The 21,578-nt window shown below is 43.6% G+C and overlaps 1 protein-coding gene across 2 annotated transcripts in view; it reads left to right on the top strand.

Annotated features, from left to right (window-relative positions):
* Positions 1–40: 40 nt before the first annotated feature.
* ACADSB (acyl-CoA dehydrogenase short/branched chain) overlaps positions 41–21,578 on the top strand; it is a 34,476-nt gene continuing 12,938 nt past the window's right edge. The window contains exons 1-6 of one of the 2 annotated variants that reach the window (XM_068961254.1): positions 41–93; positions 13,913–14,072; positions 14,292–14,392; positions 17,670–17,876; positions 19,252–19,422; positions 20,621–20,746. In XM_068961254.1, the coding sequence (XP_068817355.1) occupies positions 14,054–14,072; positions 14,292–14,392; positions 17,670–17,876; positions 19,252–19,422; positions 20,621–20,746 (624 nt within the window). In that variant the 5' untranslated portion in view covers positions 41–93; positions 13,913–14,053. Of the gene's footprint in view, positions 94–187; positions 312–13,912; positions 14,073–14,291; positions 14,393–17,669; positions 17,877–19,251; positions 19,423–20,620; positions 20,747–21,578 lie in introns of those variants that run through there. The other variant, XM_068961253.1, reaches the window with a different exon arrangement.

The following is a 21,578-nucleotide window of genomic DNA, read 5'->3' on the forward strand; positions in this document are numbered from 1 at the left end:
TCGCCGTCGCCCCCGCCGTCTTCGTCACCGCCACCGCCATGTTTGTTGTGTCTCCGGTTCCCTTCCCGCCCCACTGCCGTGCCCAACTCTCGCGTGAGCAGAGCGAAAAAGCGAAGAGAGGCTATTGTCCCTCTCGGCGTACCGTCGGGACAGGGGGTTGGGGTGAGTGGGCGGGGCTCTGGCTCTACCTGCCTTCAGGTGTTGGCGTGCGGCCCAAGGTTACCCACGCACATTTTCGCTGCATCTGTAGCATCTGTTTTCTAACACTAATGGAGCGAGCTACTGTTCGGCTGCTGCGCGGCGGCGCGCTGGTGAGTGCGCTCGAGGCCGGCGTCTTGGCGGGGGGGGTCCCAGATGACCTTGGCAGCGGCAAGAGGAGTCTTTTCCAACAGGACTGGGGTGGTGTATGCCCGGTCCCTGTCCAGGACCAGCGGTTCCCTCCCTCCGCCAGGTCTGTCCCAAGACCCGTTACCGCGGGCGGGCCACGACCCCGACCTGTTTCCAGGCCTCTGGTGTAACAGGCCTCAGTTTCCGTAAGGAAGGCTGGGAGTAGCAGCTGGTGAGAAGTAGGCGAGGGGCTGGTCTAGAAGCTTCTTTGGAGGAGCAGTCAACCTTGCGTGCGGTCGGAGAGACAAGAGCTGCAAGGAAGCTTTTGCAGGTCATTGGGTCCTGAGAATCTTTGGAGGCATTTTGCAGAGATGTCACTTATCTGATGCCGGCTTTTCCCAATGCTTACATTTTCACCGCCTACCTTTCCCCCTAAAAAGATTGTTGAAATGTGTGCAGCCTCATTCTGCGCAGTGTTCACGCTGTCCTCTTTAACGCGCCCTGCTCCAGAGTTAGAAAGGGACCTCGGAGCTGGTGGGCCTTACCGGCCAGAAAGAGAATATCCTCTGCCTTTTAACCCTGCTGGGACGCGAGCATCTTGCACGGGTAGGCTCATCGTGGCACAGGGGAACCCTTTCCTATCCCTCTCCCTAGAAAGGGAACTGAAACCTACCTCCCAGGAGTTGTACCGAACTCCGCTTTCCAGGCCTCCAAAAACTGTAGACTCTTGCGTCGGGTTCTCATCACGTTGAACCTTCAGCCCTTAACACGCGCTTTCCAGAACTATCCCAATGCACTCCCGTTTGTTGGGGCACTTTATGGGAACTTTCCCACTGCTGGCTGGCTGCTTTTTATACTTATTTGCTTTCGTTTTTGGTGAATTATAGGCCCTCTGCTGTTTCAGTCTGATACCCAGAGGCAAGTCTTTTTGTTTCATTAGAGATAATTAATGTTTGGCTCTTTTACAGGCTTGGGGTATTAAGGAAATTAGTAAAATCACATTAGTGTGTTGTCACAAAGAATTATGTTTTTATGGTTATTGTTTAATACCATTTTATAACCATTGTGTAATATTTTAGCACAGAAAGGTCACTGTATTTCACAATTTGAGCCTCTTTCATGTTCTAGAGCCAACATTTATTGATCACATACTATGTGGCAGCCATGTGCTTGGTGCTTTACCTGTATCATCTCATTTAATTCTCACAACCATTCTAAAAACTAGTTTATAATCTTTCAGAAGCAGAGGCTCACTCTAAAAAAGGTTAAGTGACTTGACTTGCTCAAAGTCACTTAACTAGAAAATGGTAGAGCTGGTATTCTAACTGGTCTGTGTCTTTCCACTCACACTGTTCACTGAACCCAGGGTAGATAAGGCAAGACCAGGGAAGCTGGAAGAAGACTGAAGGAGCTGTGGGGACTGCAGACATGTGTTTATTCTTCAGTCAGCGGCAGCAGCAGCAAGGAGTCTTCAAAGACTACTTACTGATGTACTAAGACAGACAAAGTGACCCATGGCCAAGTGGGCGCACAGGCCCAGTGCTGCGAAGGTCAGAATATCATTGTTTACAGAACATAAGGTGTGAGACCATGAGAGAGTGGGACAGGAGAGCCTGACTGACTCCATGTTGTCAGGTAATTTCTCCACAGTCTGTTTCTAAACTTAACCTTCCTGCACCAGTGCCTCCCCTTCCTCAGAGATATCAAAAGCCTATTGTTTGGATTTGTTGCTTTTATTGTGGCCTTTGGAGCTCTTTGGGCTTCCCTTGTGGCTCAGCTGGTAAAGAATCTGCCTGCAGTGCGGGAGTCCTGGGTTCAACTCCTGGCTTGGGAAGATAACCTAGAGAAGAGATAGGCTACCCACTTGAGTATTCTGGCCTGGAGGATGCCATGGCTTGTGTAGACCATGGAGTCGCAAAGTCATGACTGAGTGGCTTTCATTTTCCCTTGTAGCTTTGTTACATAAGTTAGCAAAATCTGATGGACAGGATGTTGCCTGTAGCAGAGTGGGTTAGAACATGGGTTCCGTAGACTGATCGCTCAGGTCATGGGCAGCTTACTTAACCACTTTGGGTCTCAGTTTCTTGACCTGTAAAATGGGGAGAATAACAGTACTTACACAGTGGGATCTTTGTGAACATTAAATTAATTCGTATGTAGGTGTGAGTGAAGCACTTGAAACAGTGCCCAGCATAGAGTCGGCTCTCTTTGTTAGCTTAATATTGCCTTGCATGAATTAGTGCCAGTGCTAAATAAATAGTTCAGAGATATGTGCTTACAGGAGGTGGGGCTTGACGTGAGCACCAAAAAAAGGGATATCTTAGGTTTAAGTAAAGCTCAGAGGGGTGAAGGTTCCAGACCAAGAGATGTGTTAACAAAGGTGTGGAGGTTGGAATGAGGAATAATTGTGCCAGGATAGCTGACGTGATGCTTGCAGAGGGATGGAACGAATTCAGCCGGCAAGACTCTACCATGTTCAGAGGTTATGTCTGTCTCTACTTGTTCCTATAGCACTGAGTATAGCCCAAACAGCATTGCCCACAGTCACAGACAACAGCCTTTTTTGTTTACTAAAACACAGCATTTAAAATGCTATTACTCATCGGTACAGAAAGAATGGTATTTCTTTGCAGTTTGCTTACCACCCTCCTTTCTCTCTGGTGCCCCAAAGGCTAACCCTAAAGATCTTCTCTGGCAGCCATAAGATTCTTTCTCCTTTCTCTTACAATCGTTGGGTACTAACCCTATCTTTGACTCCCACTGAGATGGAGAAATTACATATTTTCTAAATGGAGTGGCTTAGTGATGGGCAAAGATTGGGATGTTTAAAGTAATTTAGAGGAAACAGGGAAAATAATTCTCTGTTAGACTTTCAATTTTAAAAGATGTCAGTGAAACGTATCTCTGGAGAGTTTGGGAAGCTGGGCAGGATGAGGGTCTGGAAATCAGGAAAACGAGAACTAAAGGAGTAGGTATTAGCTGAAGTCACAGATGACCATGGGACACCTGAGGGACTGAGAGCTCCAGAAAGCACAAGTCTGTCCCTCTTGGGGTGCATTACAGACCATTCTGGGTGAATGTTGCAGAAAGGCAAAGCAAAAGAAGAACAAATGTAGGATATCTGAGGAGGGTTTGTGGCAAACGTGCTTTATTCAGAACTGGAGCAAAAGAAAGTTTAAGTGAAGTCACTCAGTTGTGTCCGACTCTTTGTGACCCTGTGAACTGTAGCCCACCAGGCTCCTCCATCCATGGGATTCTCCAGTCAAGAATACTGAAGTGGGTTGCCATTTCCTTCTCCAGGGGATCTTCCTGATCCGGGGATTGAACCCGGGTCTCCCGCATTGCAAGCAGATGCTTTAACCTCTGAGCCAGCAAAAGAAGGAGAGGGCTATTTCAAGTCCTTTCGTAAGAGCAGAAGTACAAGCAGAGATTGTGCCACATAAAACAACCTAAGGAAAGCAAAGGCAGATGTTTTTTGAGACGTTCCAAATACAGCCGCCTAACCCAGGGCAAATTTATAATGCTGGATTGAAAATTGAAGCAGGGTGTGAACTTGGTTCATAGAACCATGAAGAACTGCCTGAGGTGCTAGATCTGTCATCATTCGGTTTGGCAGCCACCTGGCCCCTGCTGGTGTCGGACTATGCCATGCTTGTTCTTGAATTTAGGTGTGCTAACTTTGACCTTTGTTTCATCTGCTACCAGCCTGGCTTCCCTGAAGAGGAGGAAGGGTCAAAGAAATTCCCAGCTCCCAGAAGGTATTGGACCCAAGTTAATCGCACAGTTAAAAAACCAGATTCATTAATAATTCCTTCTTTTAAGATTCCTTTGGAAGTAAAAGGAAGTTAGTCTTTGCTTTCATTTTTGTGCATTGGTAGTTTGGGAAGGAGAACGTGCTGACTTGCAAAGGTTACACAGAAGGCAAACAGGTCTCCTTTATGCTGGTTCGGGCACTGTACTCTGTCTTGGTTGATTTAGCCCACTCCTGAGGCAGTCTGCTATTCTTCTAGAAGGTGGTGGCATTGTTAGGAACTACTAGTGACTGGAATGTAGAGCTAGAGACTAATGGAAGGGAGAGATTACATGTTCAGTAGTTGTGGGGAACACCTTAGAAGAGAAGCTACTGTTTGGAGAGAAAGCATGCAGGAATTCAAGAGATTCTGTAGCTAAAGTTTTGGCTCTAGCATATTAAAACAGAGAAAGGATCAGCTTTAAAACCTACAGTAAGGTATGCAGTACTTATGTCAGATCTTAAAATGGATATCCTGTGTTTAGTCAGAATTGAGTAGGAACCGTATCTTTCAAATCTAAATTCTGCGTTAACTGACCTATCAACCTATAGAACTGTTTGTATGCCATATTATGCCTTTATCTTCTCATGGAGCATAAAAACATCAGAAAATCACAGTTCTCGTCTTGATTAGGTTAATTAACCTAAAGCAGTAACAAGAAATGAGCATAATTAAGCGCATGCATGTGTGCTAAGTCACTTCTGTCGTGTCTGACTGTGTGACCCCATGAACTATATAGCCCACCAGGCTCCTCTGTCCATGGGGTTATCCAGGCAAGAATACTGGAATGGATTACTGTGCCCTCCTCCAGGAATCTTCCTGACCCAGGGATCGAAGTTTCATCTCCTACATTGCAAGCGGATTCTTCAACCCTGAGCCACCTGAGAAGCCCATAATTAAGCAAATTGACATTTAATCTTGTATGTATTATCTAAAAAAACTTGATATGAAGGACCTTCCTCCTCTCTTCTTCTATTTCCTTTTTGGAGTAACTCATATATATTTTGAAGGAGGAAATGGCAGCCCACTCCAGTATTCTTGACTGGAAAATCCCATGGACAGAGAATCCTGGTGGGTTATATAGTTCATGGGGTCTCACAGTCAGACACGACAGAAGCGACTTAGCAGAGGGATGTCCATGGGGTCACAAGAGTTGGTCAGGACAGAGCAACTAACACTTTCACTTTGAAACGGTTTTTCACCTTAGCCCTACCATTGTCCATTCCTCCCAGCAGGATACGAGAGATCCTGTTTCTCCTCCTTCTTACCAGCAGTTGGAGTACTCAGTAAATTGTTTTAGTTTAGCCATTCTCATAGGTATGTAATTATATCCCACTGTGTTAATTTACTTTTAAAGTAATTCTTTCAGTTTAGCTCAGTTCAGTTGCTCAGTCAAGTCTGACTCTTTGCGACCCCATGAACCGGAGCGTGCCAGGCCTCCCTGTCCATCACCAACTCCCAGAGTTTACCCAAACTCATGTCCGTTGAGTCGCTGATGCCATCTAACCATCTCATCCTCTGTCATCCCCTTCTCCTCCTGCATTCAATCTTTCCTTACATCAGGGTCTTTTCAAATGAGTCAGCTCTTCGCATCAGGTGGCCAAAATATTGGGGTTTCAGCTTCAACATTAATCCTTCCAATGAACACCCAGGACTGCTCTCCTTTAGGATGGACTGGTTGGATCTCCTTGCAGTCCAAGGGACTCTTGAGAGTCTTCTCCAACACCACAGTTCAAAAGCATCATTTCTTCAGTGCTCAGCTTTCTTTATAGTCCAATTCTCACATCCATACATGACCACTGGAAAAACCATAGCCGTGACTAGATGGACCTTTGTTGGCAAAGTAATGTCTCTGCTTTTGAATATGCTATCTAGATGGGTCATAACTTTCCTTCCAAGAAGTAAGCGTCTTTTAATTTCATGGCTGCAATAACCATGTGCAGTGATTTTGGAGCTCAGAAAAATAAAAGTCAGCCACTGTTTCCACTGTTTCCCCATCTATTTCCCATGAAGTGATAGGACTGGATGCCATGATCTTCGTTTTCTAAATGTTGAGCTTTAAGCCAACATTTTCACTCTTCTCTTTCACTTTCCTAAGAGGCTTTTTTAGTTCCTCTTCACTTTCTGCCATAAAGGTGGTATCATCTGCGTATCTGAGGTTATTGATATTTCTCCTGGCAATCTTGATTCCAGCTTGTGCTTCTTCCATTCCAGTTTTTCTCATGATGTACTCTGCATATAAGTTAAATAAGCAGGGTGACAATATACAGCCTTGATGTACTCCTTTTCCTATTTGGAACCAGTCTGTTGTTCCATGTCCAGTTCTAACTGTTGCTTCCTGACCTGCATATAGGTTTCTCAAGAGGCAGGTTAGGTGGTCTGGTATTCCCATCTCTTTCAGAATTTTCCACAGTTTGTTGTGATCCACACAGTCAAAGGCTTTGACTGGGTACATGGGGCTAAAGACAGAACTGGACTCAAGCACCTTGATTAATTTGATTCTCACGGTGTAGTGTGTTCTGAAATGATTTCATGTATGTGCTACGTTTGAGTAAGCAAATTCATCCTAGATTATGAGCCCATAGCCAGGTTTCTCATTGTCAGAAGTTAATACAAGAAAAACTGGCTGGAATGAACTGTTGTGAAGTCTGACGCTTAATGGAATTAAAAAAAAAAAAAGATTCTTGCACATGTGCAGGGAGGAGAGTCAGGGAGGCACAGTGGAGGGAACCGCTGTCTACGGGGGTGCAAGGTCTTGTTGTATCCGATCGTGTCCTTGGAAAAGACCTCTCCTCTGTCTTCCTTTTTACCTTTCAGATGTGTGAAAGCTTCTTGACCGAAACACTTGAAGGATGTGTCCAAAACCACTTTGTTAGCTAGAACGTAGCAGAGAAGGCCTGCGATTCCCTCAGTGAGTTAAACAAGTTTCACCAGAACGCTCAGCAGTTGGGCCTTCTTAAGCATTTTTGTGCTGTTTGTGGAAGGTAGACAGAAATGTAGTTGCGTTTATAGACCTTTTCTCAAAATGTTTTAAAATGCATAAAATATATAGGATCATAAAGGAAATCAGTTACCATAAAAGTGATACGTATACCTTATGTTGTGATACAAGAATATGTGCTTCTTAAGTAAGACCTGACAGAAGTTTGGATAACAACTATAATTTTGAAGTGGTGATGAGCTCCCAACGATATTTCAACTGATGTAAAGGTATCTGTGATTTATTTTGGTGACAGTCACAGATGATAACAACTGTAACTTGTTGCCAACATTCATGATCAAAGAATGTGGATTTCTTTGATTAGCATTACCTGGCGTGCTATGATTCATGGGGTCGCAAAGAGTCAGACACTAGTGAGCGACTGAACTGAACTGAATCAAATATTAGCATAGTCTCTAATATTCCAGTTAGAGGTTAGTGAAATAAAATAGAGTTTTCCCCCCATCTATGTTTCATGGGGCTTGTTGTTCTGCCTGTAGGAGCCTGCAGACCCCAGATTTGATCATTAGTACTTCTGAGCACAGCAGAACTCTGGGCGGTTGAGTAGGAAACAGATCAGACTCAAGCTTCGAAAAGTATTTGGCAAGGCATAAATAACCATTATTCCGTTCAGCTAGCAATTGCTGCTCTATACAAAAAAATGTGATGATGTGGTACAATGGGTTATAACCGTGGAAAATCATTTTGATGGAGTAGACACCAAATTGCAGAGGCTGAGGTCAACACTGAAGGGCAGGGGGCAGTTGAAAATCATCGTGGAAACCTTGGGCTGAGCTGTTAAAGGCAAGGCAAGGAGACATCTCCTTTATTAAGAACTGCTGTATTAAAAGGAAATCTTTTTTTTTTTTTTTTGCCCAAAAGGAGAGGTGTTATCTTTCAATGCTTTGGTTTATAATGGATTCCACTCACTTAGCATATACAGCCACTATTTTATGATGAATATCTTCAGTAATCTCCTATACTCGTACACCACTTCTTAAAAGTACGTTTGCCCCTGTTATCTTATGTCTAAAGTAACTGCTATGGGTTGGATAGTCATATACTTTATCAGTAGCAATACTGAGACTAAGGGGGTCACAATTGTGTCAGCGGGGAAAATTGGATGCAGTAAGACCCCCTGGCATCTTAAGTTTCTCAGTGCTGGGTTTTCTGCTGAAGAGCAGCTTTGGTAGAAAGGTGATGGGTACAGTGAGTTCTGTAGTGGGTTTAGTGAAGCAAATCTCCCCTAGAAATAAGAAATGTGGGCAGTGTATTACAGCTTTTGACATGTAATAGGCAAGATTCCAGAGCATTTTGTGGAGAACGTAGCTTGGTCCATTCTTTCATTCATTCGAATATAGATTGAGGGCCCCATCCAGCCACTGACCAGAAGGGCACGCACACTCGCCTCCAGCTCCCCTTCTCCCACTCTTCTTCCCTCCTTGTGCCTGCTACTGCTGATCACTCTTTCTCCTTCTGCTGCTTAGCAACACTCCCCTGCCCCACCCCCCAGAGGTCGAGTGGGGAGCCCCTTCATATTTGCATTTCTTACTTCACTCCATCTTGTCCTCTGTTTTCATTCTTGTTGTCTGTTTCAACAGTCAGAAAGCAGTGTCTTCGCCCTGCCTTTTATCTAGTCCCAAGTCTTCATGTCTCAGCTCTGTCTTTTAATGAGACAAAAAAAAGGTCCATGCAACTTTGCCCTGAATTATCTGTCTCCTAATTCTCAAAACAGAATCAGCTAGAAAAATTGAGATGGACACATTTTTTTCCCCCTGACTGGCCAGTATTTCTTTTCCCCAGGAGAACCCAGAGCAGACCGCATGTACTCTTAGGCACAGAACTGCAAAGACTAACCCCTATGTAGGCGAGATTAACAGTGATGTCAGACATGATGACTCTTGTTTCTCTTTTCCTCTTTTTATCAATAAGGTTTTCAGTGAGCAGTCAAAGCTATTAAGAAAATATATTGCAATATATTACTACATATGCTTTTCTTTTTTTTTTCAGGCCAGGCTTTATTGGGACTCCTGCAGGTTGGGGGTATATGAGAACAAATCAACAGGTTCCCTTGCTTGCTCTGCACCCCAAGAAAGGCTGAGCTTGTTCCTTATATGGGAAAGGGTAGGGATGTATCCAGGGGTCAGGTAGGAGGGTAGCTTGCTTAGGTGGTCTGCCCACCCCTTAGGTGGTGGTGTGTGCTGTGGCATGCTTTTGCTCCAGGCTCTTCAGACATGGCAGTTGGGTTTTTTGGTCTGTTTGTATCTTTTGCCCAGAATCTGCCCTAACTGCTAAATGCAGGCAGTTATTTTTCATCCCATATAGTTTCTTTGTATTTTATTGCTGGAGGAGAGGTTGTTCAGGTATAAGCTTTGCAGCAGTGCAGCAAAGGGTCCCAGATCCCAGACCTGTCTCATTCCCCACTGAGAGACTCTACATTGTTGTTCCTAAGATGTTGAAGGTCTCTTCTTCTGCAACTTCCTCCTACTAGACAGGGATTATAGACCCTAGAGATATAGAAGTCCCTCTCTGACTGTTCCAAGGACCTGTAGGGACCTGGGCCACTCTCCACTGGAATGGGCTGCGTTCCTTGAGCCACCATGAGCCTTACATCAAGCTGTTGGAGCCAAAAGGACACAAACTTAACCAAAAGGTTAAACAAGCAAGGGATGTAAAGGAGAGCAATAGCCATTGAAAGACCTAGAAAGAGAAGGAACCTGGTTAACTTTGGTCTTCCTTAATGTTGATAAGGGAGGCAATATCACCTGGCCTTGTTCAGTTGAAGCCTCTCTGCCTGGGCTTGTGCAGTGCAGTTCAGTTCAGTTGCTCAGTCATGTCTGACTCTTTGCAACCCCATGGATTGCCAGGCCTCCCTGTCCATCACCAATTCCTGGAGCTTACTCAAACTCCTGTCCATCAAGTTGGTGATACCATCCAAGCATCTCATCCCCTGTTGTCCCCTTCTCCTCCCACATTCAATCTTTCCCAGCATCAGGGTCTTTTCCAATGACTCAGTTCTTTGCATCAGGTGGCCAAAGTATTGGAGTTTCAGCTTCAGCATCAGTCCTTCCAATGAATATTCAGGACTGATTTCCTGTAGGATGGACTGGCTTGATCTCCTTGCAGTCCAAGGGACTCTTGAGAGTCTTCTCTAAAACCACAGTTCAGAAGCATCAGTTCTTCAGCATTTAGCTTTCTTTATAGTCCAACTCTGACATCCATACATGACTACTGAAAAAACCATAGCTTTGACTAGATGGACCTTTGTTGGCAAAGTAATGTCTCTGCTTTTTAATATACTGTCTAGGTTGGTCATAGCTTTTTTTCCAAGGGGCAAGTGTCTTTTAATTTCATGGCTGCAGTCACCATCTGCAGTGATTTTGGAACCCAAGAAAATAAAGTCTCTGACTGTTTCCATTGTTTCCCCATCTATTTGCCATGAAGTGATAGGACCAGATGCCATGATCTTAGTTTTCTGAATGTTGAGTTTCACTCCCCTCTTTCACTTTCTGATATCAAGAGGCTCTTTAGTTCCTCTTTGCTTTCTGCCATAAGGGTGGTGTCATCTGCATATCTGAAATTATTGATATTTCTCCCGGCCATCTTGTTTCCAGCTTGTGCTTCTTCCAGCCCAGCGTTTCGCATGACGTACTCTGCATATAAGTTAAATAAGCAGGGTGACAATATACAACCTAGGCTTGTATTTCCTTAATATTAACTTTTATCTGTTCTGGCACATTGATCCAAGTGCAGCAGGAAGTAGTTGTTCTCCCAGAAGAGTATCAAGAGTCAGACAATTGTCAAGAACCACGTCAGCCAAGGGAACAAGAGCGTTTCCAACTTCCTGTAAGTCTTCAAATAGGAGCCAACCCACTAAATCATCTTACTTAGCTGTCTGATGGTGCCTGTCTTTTGAACAGGTATCTCAGAACTTCTTCTGGCTTACAGGTATACTATTTTCTGTTGTGACCCGCAGGGTTTCTGAGGGCAAAAGCTTTAGTCTGGACAAGTGTACCCAACTAGATATCCCCTGCAGTTTGACAGCAATAGGGGTGGTCAAATGTCCTCTATAGGAGCCCTTCCCTTTTGACAATGGGTGGTCTTGGAGAGACCCCTCTCTCCAGGTTTTAAGAAGAATTTGGTCCCCTGGGTTTTGTTTGTTTGTTTTTGGTGAAAGTGCTGCTCCTTCCTCTGTATGTTTAATGGGGGCTGGCTATGCCTTGTGGGCTTAGTCATATTGCCTAATTTGCTTTTTTTTTTTCCCTCAACTTTACATTTGCTTTTTAATTTTGCAAAGCTTGACTTTGTTTCTTTCCTGTTCCATGAACTCTGTCTTGTCCTGACGGTGCCCTCAGCTTCTCAAAACTGGTGAACTCTGTCCCAATGTGCTCGCAGGCATTTGGCAGATCTTGAGTATATTGTTAATTTTTGTCGGCTGAAAGGAAAACACTAATTTTTTTTAACAGCTTCACTGAGGTTTAATTTACATAGCAATATAATTCATGCTGTGTAATTGTGTGTGGTTGAATGGCATTTTCATATAATTTTTTCATGTATGCAATTTACACTTACCCATTTATTTAACTACCTATCTTTTAATACCCCTACACCTGAGGTCGGATTCCCTGCATCCCAAGCCACTGTTGTCTGTGCTCCTTCTCATCCTCTTTACCTCCATCTGCCTAGCATTTTCTGGGTTCTTCCCAGGTAGAGGTGATACCAGATATCCTATGTACTCTTTTTTTTCTTCACTTTTTTTTAATTGGAGGGTAATTACTTTATAATATTTTGTTCAATTCAGTTCAGTTCAGTCGCTCAGTCGTGTCCGACTCTTTGCGACCCCATGAATCGCACCACGCCAGGCCTCCCTGTTCATCACCATCTCCCGGAGCTCACTCAGACTCACGTCCATCGAGTTCGTGATGCCATCCAGCCATCTCATCCTCGGTCGTCCCCTTCTCCTCCTGCCCCCAATCCTTCCCAGCATCAGAGTCTTTTCCAATGAGTCAACTCTTTGCATGAGGTGGCCAAAGTCCCATACATCAACATGAATCAGCCACAGGTATACATATGTCCCCTCCCTCCTGAACTGCTCTCCCACCTCCCACCCCACCCCACCCCTCTAGGTGGTCACAGAGCACTGGGTTGAGCTCCCTCTGCTGTTTATCTTACTGATGGTAATGTATCTGTTTCCATGCTATTCTCTCAATTCGTTCTGCCCTCTTAACACATGCATATGGAATATTGAAAGATGGTACTGATGAACCTGGTGGCTCAGATGGTAAAGCATCTGCCTGCAATGCAGGAGACCCGGGTTTGATCCCTGGGTCGGGAAGATCCCCTGGAGGAAATGGCAACCCACTCCAGTACTCTTGCCTGGAAAATTCCATGGACAGAGGAGCCTGGTAGGCTACAGTCCATGGGGTCGCAAAGAGTCAGACACGACTGAGCGACTTCACTTCACTTTCACTTCACTGATGAACCTACTTGCAGGACAGCAATGGAGATGCAGACACAGAGAACAGACTTACAACAAGCATTTGAGATCAGATGGTGTCCCTCTCTTCTTTTCATTGAAATCAGATGGTCTCTCTCTGTTTCTGGTCAACAATGGATTTGTTGTTGAAGAACTTGGGACCCTATGACAGGGGGACACACTAATGGCAGGAGGAGCTAGCCTTGCAGTTTCATTGAGTTACAACCCTAACTGCTTCTCTTAGACCACCACTGCTGTGTTCTTAGGGCTCAGAGCAGAGTTAGTCATTACCATTTGTTGAACTCCTACTATACAGTGGGTCCCATGTTAAACCCTTGATGTGGATTGCTTCCACACGGTTATTATCCTTATTTTCCAAAGGTTATTTCCTCATTTTTATAAGGAAGGAAACTAAGACTGAGAGATTTTAACAGAGAGGTTAAAAACCACCCACCCAAGATCCATCTGCAATGCAGGAGACCCCAGTTCGATTCCTGGGTCAGGAAGATCTGCTGGAGAAGGGATAGGCTACCCAACGCAGTATCCTTAGGCTTCCCTGTGGCTCAGCTGGTAAAGAATCTGCCTGCAATTCAGGGGACCTGAGTTCAGTCCCTGGGTTAGGAAGATCCCCTGGAGAAGGGAAAGGCAACCCACTCCAGTATTCTGTCCTGGAGAATTCCACGGACTGTATAGTCCATGGGCTCACAAAGAGTTGGACATGACTGAACGACTTTCACTTTTCACTTCACGATCACATAGTAAGCAGCCAGACTGACACTAGTTCTTTCGGACTCTGGAGCCCGTTTTCTTAACCTGTATCTTCTGGTACTAATTAATGAGAAGCTGAAGGGAAAAAAAAACACTGGCCACAGAAACCCAAGAAGCAGAGCTCCTTGCAGCCAGGCAGGGCAGCTGGGACGCTAGGCTCCCTCAGCTGTCCCCGGGCCCTCACACATCCCTGCCCCACGAGAGAATTCTCTTCACTGTAGTCAGTACTGTTAGAGTCCGGTTTTCCTAGCCAAGAAGTTACAGAAACGTGTCATTTGAAGAATGAGTTCCACCTGGAACGTTCTGTTTCCTCGAAGGTAAGAAGTAATTATGTGGGGAGACGTATTCCTTTAGAACGGCTCCTTCCCAGGTAACGCAGCTTGGGTTTTTGGTCACAGGATGGTGAATCTTAACGCGCCAGACCAATCTCCCTTATCCGCTGAAAGAAGTTATGAGGGGTGGGTTTGTAAAGGTAACTCCCAAAGCAGCTGACGCTCCCTCCTCTCGACGTGCTTTTCTGCCCTCGCGCGCGTGCGTGTATTCCTTACTCAATGGCGACTGTTCCCACAGCTACGAAGAAACTTCCCAAGCTGCCTGTCTTCCTGGAAAACTCCTCCTCATGCCCTAAATTCTTCTCAGTCAGAAGCTCAGCTCAAAGCGACAAGCAATGGACTACCTCTCACCCCTCTGCAAACATTTACGGATGAGGAGATGATGATAAAGAGCGCAGGTGAGTGAACCTGGGTTCACCAGAGTTCTCCCCGGGTCACGACGTGGCCTTTGGTATGAGATCACACGGCCTGTGACAGGACTTGGGGAGGTGTTCTCCTAAGTTTGTGAGTGGAATTTTTGTCATTAATTTTAAGTCTTCCTTTTTTCTTTTTTTTTTAAATTAATACGTGCCAGATATATAAAATAAAGACTTATTAGTATTTTTTTTCCCCTACAGTTAAAAAATTTGCCCAGGAACAAGTTGCTCCTTTTGTTTCAAAAATGGATGAAGATTCAAAAATGGAAAAATCCATAATACAAGGATTATTTCAACAAGGGGTATATAATTAATAATTATTCTAATTTCAAACTTTCATAAATACCTTCCAGTGTTAAAATGTATGTATACTTTTAAATTTAGAAATGATAATGATGGCATAATTTCCTAGTCAGAATTATGTGACTGCTCTTTCAGATTGAGAGCCTAGTTAAAAAAATTTTTTTAGTCAAGTTAACTTTTAAAATTAGAAATACCGGTGCCTTGTAAGTAAAAGGTTAGAAGCAAGAGTGATTTCTTCAGACCAGTGGTATTCAACTGGGGGCTATTTTTGTTCCCCAGAGGACATCTGGCAATATCTGAAGATGTGGTAGTCACCGCTAGGTGTGCAACTGACGTCCAGTAAGATGCAGGCCGAACATCGCAGAGTGCACAGGATGGGCTGCTGAGACACAGAATCATCCAGCTCAGTAACGCCAAGATTACAAAACCTTGCTTTAGTAAAACTTCATACCAGAGCATCTACCTGACTCTCTGTGTATGTAGGAAACCTAAAAGCAAGAGGTTCGTATCTGAAATCCATCAAATTTAACCCAGGCAACCAATTTCCAACTTTTTAATTGTGCTTTAATAGAAGCACAGTATATAAAATGGATAAAAATAGAAATGTTCTGACTGTGAATATAGGGAGAGGTTATCATCATGGGAACCCCATGGAGAACATTTCAGAATCACCAGACTCTTCGTCTCTCCCTTCTGTATAGGTGGGAAGTTTTTGTTTCCCCCCGCCCCAATACTAAGGCTATCCATGGTAGCTCAGCTGGTAAAGAATCTGCCTGCAGTGTGGAAGGCCTGGGTTCAATCCCTGAGTCGGGAAGATACCCTGGAGGAAGGCATGGCAACCCACTCCAGTATTCTTGCCTGTAGAATCCCCGAAGAGCCTGCTGGGCTACAGTCCATGGGGTCACCCAGAGTGGGACATGACTGAGCAACTAAGCACACACATGCAAGGCTACCCCAGGCAGAGATGCAGGTTCTATCCCTGGATTGGGAAGATCGCCCGGAGAGGGCATGGCAACCCACTCCTTGCCTGGAGAATCCCGTGGACATAGGAGCCTGGTGGGCTACTGTCCATGGAGTCGCACAGAGTCGGACACTTAGCAAGTTAGCACACAAGGCTGTCCCAGAACTAATAGTCCCTGTTAGTTCAGAGCCATTGGCTTAAATCTTAACCAGTTATCCTGTTTGAAAATTAGCCTTTTCCAGTAATTTTTTTATTTCTTACTGTTCAAATAATACTACCTTTTTTTTTTTTAATACCATACAATAGTAGTTTTTCAATTTTCTTTTAGCAGTGAAACTGTTGGGAAAATAGAATCTTATGTGAAGTCACAATGGTTCAGAAAGCATCCATTTCTCAGCCAGGTCCATTTACAAAACCTCAAGACTTCTCTGAGAGGTCTTGGGGTCCCGCACTTTGAGCTTCACTCTCGCGAGGGGGTAGTTCTTGCAGGCAGCGTCATTTGAAGCGACAGGTTGCCTGCCACGTCACAGTCACTCCTGCCTGCTTGTCACACACCCCTTGGGGGGGTCTGCTTCATTTCACATCTTGGATCAGCTATTCTCAGCCTCACGTGACTCCTAACTTCTGACCTCTACAGAGGTCACCCGCCAAGATAACTGACAAATATGTCCATCGGTGACCTTTTTAGAGAAGCAATGTCTCTTGACAGCTGTTAAAGATACGATAGTCCGATATTCTCATGCCTCCGTCAGCCTTCAGGCACCTCCCAGTCCTAAATTCTTCCTCATAGAACATCATTGCTGGTTTGCTCAGCCTTTCTATCTTCCCCCTTGTGGTTCTCACTTCCTATCAGCTAAGTTTGTCATCAGCTAAAAACATAACAGCCATACCCTGGCTGTAGCGCATGCAACTCCCTACTACCTGGAGAGGGCAGAGAGAAGCATTCCTCTTTGCCTGGTCACAGCTTTGTGTCTTTTTTCCCCCTCTTAAGTGAGTGAAGTGAAAGTCACTCAGTCATGTCCGACTCTTTGCAACCCCATGGACTATAAAGTCCATGGAATTCTCCAGGCCAGAATCCTGGAGTGGGTGGCCTTTCCCTTCTCCAGGGGATCTTCCCAACCCACAGATCGAACCCAGGTCTCCTGCATTGCAGGTGGATTCTTTACCAGCTGAGCCACAAGGGAAGCCCAATGATGTATTAAGTAAGTATGCTATTTACTCCATTAAATTTTAATAAAGTAGAATTAACCCACTGAAATAATGTTCTAATGTCACAGTAAGGTGGGAATTGCTGATGCAAGCCACAAATATCAGGAAGCAAACTAAAGATAGGTGAGCATGAAAGAATTCTGATGGCCATAAGGCAACCAAGTATGTTAAGTAAGTCTATGCAGATGCTGAATATAAAAGTTAATATTTGGGAACTCTGGGATTTGCATGTTGTTGTTTAGTTGCTAAGTCATGTCTGACTCTTGTGACCCCTTGGGCCATAGTCTACCAGGCTCCTCTGTCCATGGGATTTCCCAGGCAAGCCTGGAATGGGTTGCCATTTCCTTCTCCTTTTCCCCCTTAGTAAAGGGCAGAAGATTTATTCTATGTGAAGAGAAATCAGCGAATACACAGTTTTGGGTCTTGAATTACATATGCACACATTCTCTTTCTGAAACGAGGACACTTAAAAAACAGAATATTGTGGATGTTTCATGTTCCAGGCTGAGGACTGGTTATTGAACAGTCAAGCAGTTACTGAAAAGCCTCGATCAGTTTTGACCATGATTACCAGGCAGCTGGGCCTTGTCTTGTGTGATTCTAGGAAACACTACCACATGTGGTCTGCTAACCATCTGGACTTGCTGAAATGGCCCCAAAAGGAATGGCCATTCAGTTATTTATTCAATTATTGTCTCAGTTTAAAGGGTCAAGGTGGAGGGGACTGACTCAAAGAGATTCTGCTCAATGAGACTGGAGATATTCACTGCTTTCTCCAGTTTCCTTATTACATATTTTATTACTATTCCATTTCAGTATCTTTTAAAACATTTTACCTCTCTTATTTTTGTTTTTTAGATCCCCAAAGCAAATAATTGATAGTTCCAGCATGTCATTTTATCCTTTGAAAATATATATTTCTGTTATAGATTTATTTCTGTTACTTAGAGGGATAGAGCCATACCAAATAAAAATAAGAGATATATACAGAATTTAAAAATTAAGAACTTACATAGTTACAAATTATTTTTGAACTCTTTCTTGCAAGAAATTGTCCCATATAAAAAATAGCTTTCTTAATGTATGTTTCCTTCTTTTTCCTTTAGTTGATGGGTATTGAAATTGACACAAAATATGGAGGAACAGGAGCTTCATTTTTTTCCTCTGTCCTAGTGATAGAGGAGTTAGCCAAAGTTGATGCATCTGTGGCTCTGGTATGTGACATTCAGAACACATTAATTAACAGGATAATTGGAAAATTTGGAACCGAAGAACAGAAGGCTACCTATTTGCCCAAGCTAGCTACTGAAAAGGTGAGTTGACATGAGTTGTTCTGATCTGTCTTGTCTAAATGGATCTGATCTTGTCTAAATGTAGGATGTTTTCAGGAGAAAAGTAGCTACAGTGTTGACTTTTCTGTTTAAGACAACAACATAGCACCACTAATTACTCAGCTCAGTTCAGTCGCTCAGTCGTGTCTGACTCTTTGTGACCCCATGAACCCCAGCACGCCAGGCCTCCCTGTCCATCACCAACTCCCAGAGTCCACCCAAACTCATGTCCATTGAGTTAGTGATGCCATCCAACCATCTCATCCTCTGTCGTCCCCTTCTCCTCCTGCCCTCAATCTTTCCCAGCATCAGAGCCTTCTCAAATGAGTCAGCTCTTGGCATCAGGTGGCCAAAGTATTAGAGTTTCAGCTTCAACATCAGTCCTTCCAATGAACACCCAGGACTGATCTCCTTTAGGATGGACTTGTTGGATCTCCTTGCAGTCCAAGGGACTCTCAAGAGTCTTCTCCAACACCACAGTTCAAAAGCATCCATTCTTCGGCACTCAGCTTTCTTCACAGTCCATCTCTCACATCCATACATGACCACTGGAAAAACCATAGCCTTGACTAGACGGACCTTTGTTGACAAAGTGATGTCTCTGCTTTTTAATATGCTGTGTAGGTTGGTCATAACTTTTCCTTCCAAGGAGTAAGCGTTTTTTAATTTCACGGCTGTAATCACTATCTGCAGTGATTTTGGAGCCCAGAAAAATAAAGTCAGCCACTGTTTCCACTGTTTCCCCATCTATTTGCCATGAACTGATTATTACTCAAGCAATGCTCAGTAAATTAATGCTAACCTGGTGGCTCAGACAGTAAAGAATGTGCCTGCAATGTAGGAGACCTGGGTTGGATCCCTGGATCAGAAAGATCCCCTGGAGAAGGGTATGACACCCCACTCCAGTATTCTTGCCGGGAGAATTCCATGGATAGAGGAGCATGGTGGGCTTCCTACAGTCTATGGGATTGCAGAGAGTTGGACATGATTGAGTGGCTAATACACACTAGAAAAATACACTAGGAAATTTAGAGAATGACCGTTGTACAATTAAATCATTTCTGTTTTATCTATTATTTTGATTGGTGGTTTCGTTTACATTGCGATTATGAAAACCAGTTTAATGAAACATAACTTTGAATATGTGCTTAGATCTTTAAGTCTGACCTAGACAAATAGTGTAATATATTTTGGGAAATAATGCTGTCAGAATGCCATTACTATTTTGATACATACAGGCTTCTGGAAGTAGCTGAAAGTTTTTGATTTTCAAATGTTGATTTTGCTGTAAGTGGGTATTTGTTATGCAGAATATAAATACAAGTCTTAATTTGGAATTTTTGCCTCTCATGTGTAGGCAGCAAGTATCTGCATTTCAGAGGCTGGAGCAGGTAGCGATTCATTTGCTATGAAGACCAGAGCTGATAAAAAGGGAGATTATTACATCATCAACGGGTCAAAGATGTGGATTAGCAGCGCTGAGATTGCTGGGCTGTTCGTGGTGATGGCAAATGCAGACTTTTCTGCTGTAAGTTTGAGGACAAAAGTGCTCACTGTTGCCCCCCTCATCTTTTCTCTTTGTTTCTTTTCCTTGCTTGCATTTTCTTCTTAGGACTTAGTCTTAAATTCTTCATACTCAGAATTGGAAAAGTTAGACAGCCGACATCTTTTCATCCGCTTATTTACTAAACTCCTAAAACAAATATTACAATTAACAATAAATTTTAGCTACATGGAAGACCATTTAATTAATCTCCTAATCTGTTAGACAGGAGGCTAAAATATTGAATTTTATAGAATTTCAGATTTTCTGTTTAATAATGAAGAATTTAAGTAGCTATTTAGTACATTTATTTATTTTTGATGTGGATCATTTTAAGTTTTATTGAATTTGTTACAGTGTTGCTTCTGTTTTATTTTTTGGCCAGGAGGCATGTGGGATCTCAGCTCCCCAACCAGGGATTGAACCCACACCTCTTACATTGAAAGGTGAAGTCTTAACCACTGGACAGCCAGGGAAGTCCCCTAGCACATTTATTTTTTAAAATTCTTTTTCTAGCACATTTATTTTTAAGAATGTTTTATTACATTCTTAAAATAAGAAAGGCTTATTCTTATTTAAAAGAAAAAGGGCTTCCCAGATGGCTCAGGAGTAAAGAATCTGCCAGTGCAGGAGTCACAGGAGACACGGGTTCAAATTCTGAGTCTAGATGATCCCCTGGAGGAGACAATGGCAACCCGTTCCAGTTTTCTTGCCTAGAGTATCCATCATGGACAGAGGAGCATGGCGGGCCACAGCCCATGGGGTTACAAAGAGTTGGACATAACTGAACACGCTCGTACACATTCAGTTGAAAAATAGACATATAGCAAAATGGTAAAGATTGCTTTTGTTTTTTCTCTAGGGTAACATTTAATTTAATTAAATTTTGAAACTTTATAAAATAAAGTTAAATTTAAGATGGGGAATTAATCATGTAATACTTTTGTGTTGCTTAATAATTTTAATAGCAACAGTGGTTTCTGAAAGTGTAAAATAAAGAGTAAAATTCTTGATTTTGAATTTACTTTCACCACTCTGGTTTCATAACACACATGGTGCAATTCTGAGTTCATTAGTAATTAATGCTAAAGTCTGCTTTTAGTTTTCTGTTTACTTTGAGCCCTTTGGGAACAAGAGATCTTCTCAGTCAAAGTGGTGATAGCATTTTAAATCTTCATTTCAGGGGTATAAAGGAATTACCTGCTTCTTGGTTGATGGTGATACCGAGGGCCTTCATGTAGGGAAACCAGAGAACAAATTGGGAATCAGAGCGTCTTCCACCTGCCCAGTCACATTTGAAAATGTCAAGGTGGGTATCTTAGACAAGGAATACACTCTGCCTGTATGCATAGTTGCGAGTAAGGTATCAAAATTGTTAGTCCTACACAGGAGCGTATTTTGTAAACCTCTTGAACAGTGATCTTAGTTGAGGTCATGACCTCAGTGTGCTTCTCACAAGCGTTGAGACCAAGGATGGAAACCTGTCTGCCCAGCCGCTGGTCTCAAGTGTCAACCCCGAGAAGTCATCTCATTCATAGTTTAGCAACCTGTTACTTGTGCACCAAACATGGCTTTGGAGGAGGAAGCCCACAGCAAGGCCACAAGGTGGGGCTGTTGCCCAGTAAGAGTGGAAAACAGCCAGGCAGCCCCCCGCAGGTGAGAGCTGAGTCTTAAAAAGAAAAGAAGCGATGACTAGAATGGGGTGCTTTAGACTCGACTCAGATATAGCAGCAATCCATCAGCTGCCAGTGGTGAGAATGTCACCTTTTTGGCTCCCTGGTGACTGTGTATGTGCTCCTGGGGTGTCCTTATGGGGTCGTGTGAGCCTCACTGCTGTGCCCCAACTCTCTTTCTTCTCATCTCCCTTTGCTTTCCCCACGCTGCCCACTCTTGTCTCCTAACTGCTCATGTTAAGAAGCTAAGTGTATTTTTTTAAAATTTCTCTCCTGCTATCTATAAAGCAGGTTTATTTTTGTGGCCATGCCACACGGCTTGTGAGATCTTAGTTCCCCAACCAGGGATCAAACCTGTGCCCCCAGCAGTGAAAGCGCAGAGTCCTAACCACTGGACCACCAGGGAATTCTGCTAAGTGTATGTTTTTTTTAATTGCTCCTGATCTAGATTTTTTTAAGTATGAGTTA

Source organism: Capricornis sumatraensis, chromosome 23 (assembly GCF_032405125.1).
Source record: "Capricornis sumatraensis isolate serow.1 chromosome 23, serow.2, whole genome shotgun sequence".
NCBI lineage: Eukaryota > Metazoa > Chordata > Mammalia > Artiodactyla > Bovidae > Capricornis > Capricornis sumatraensis.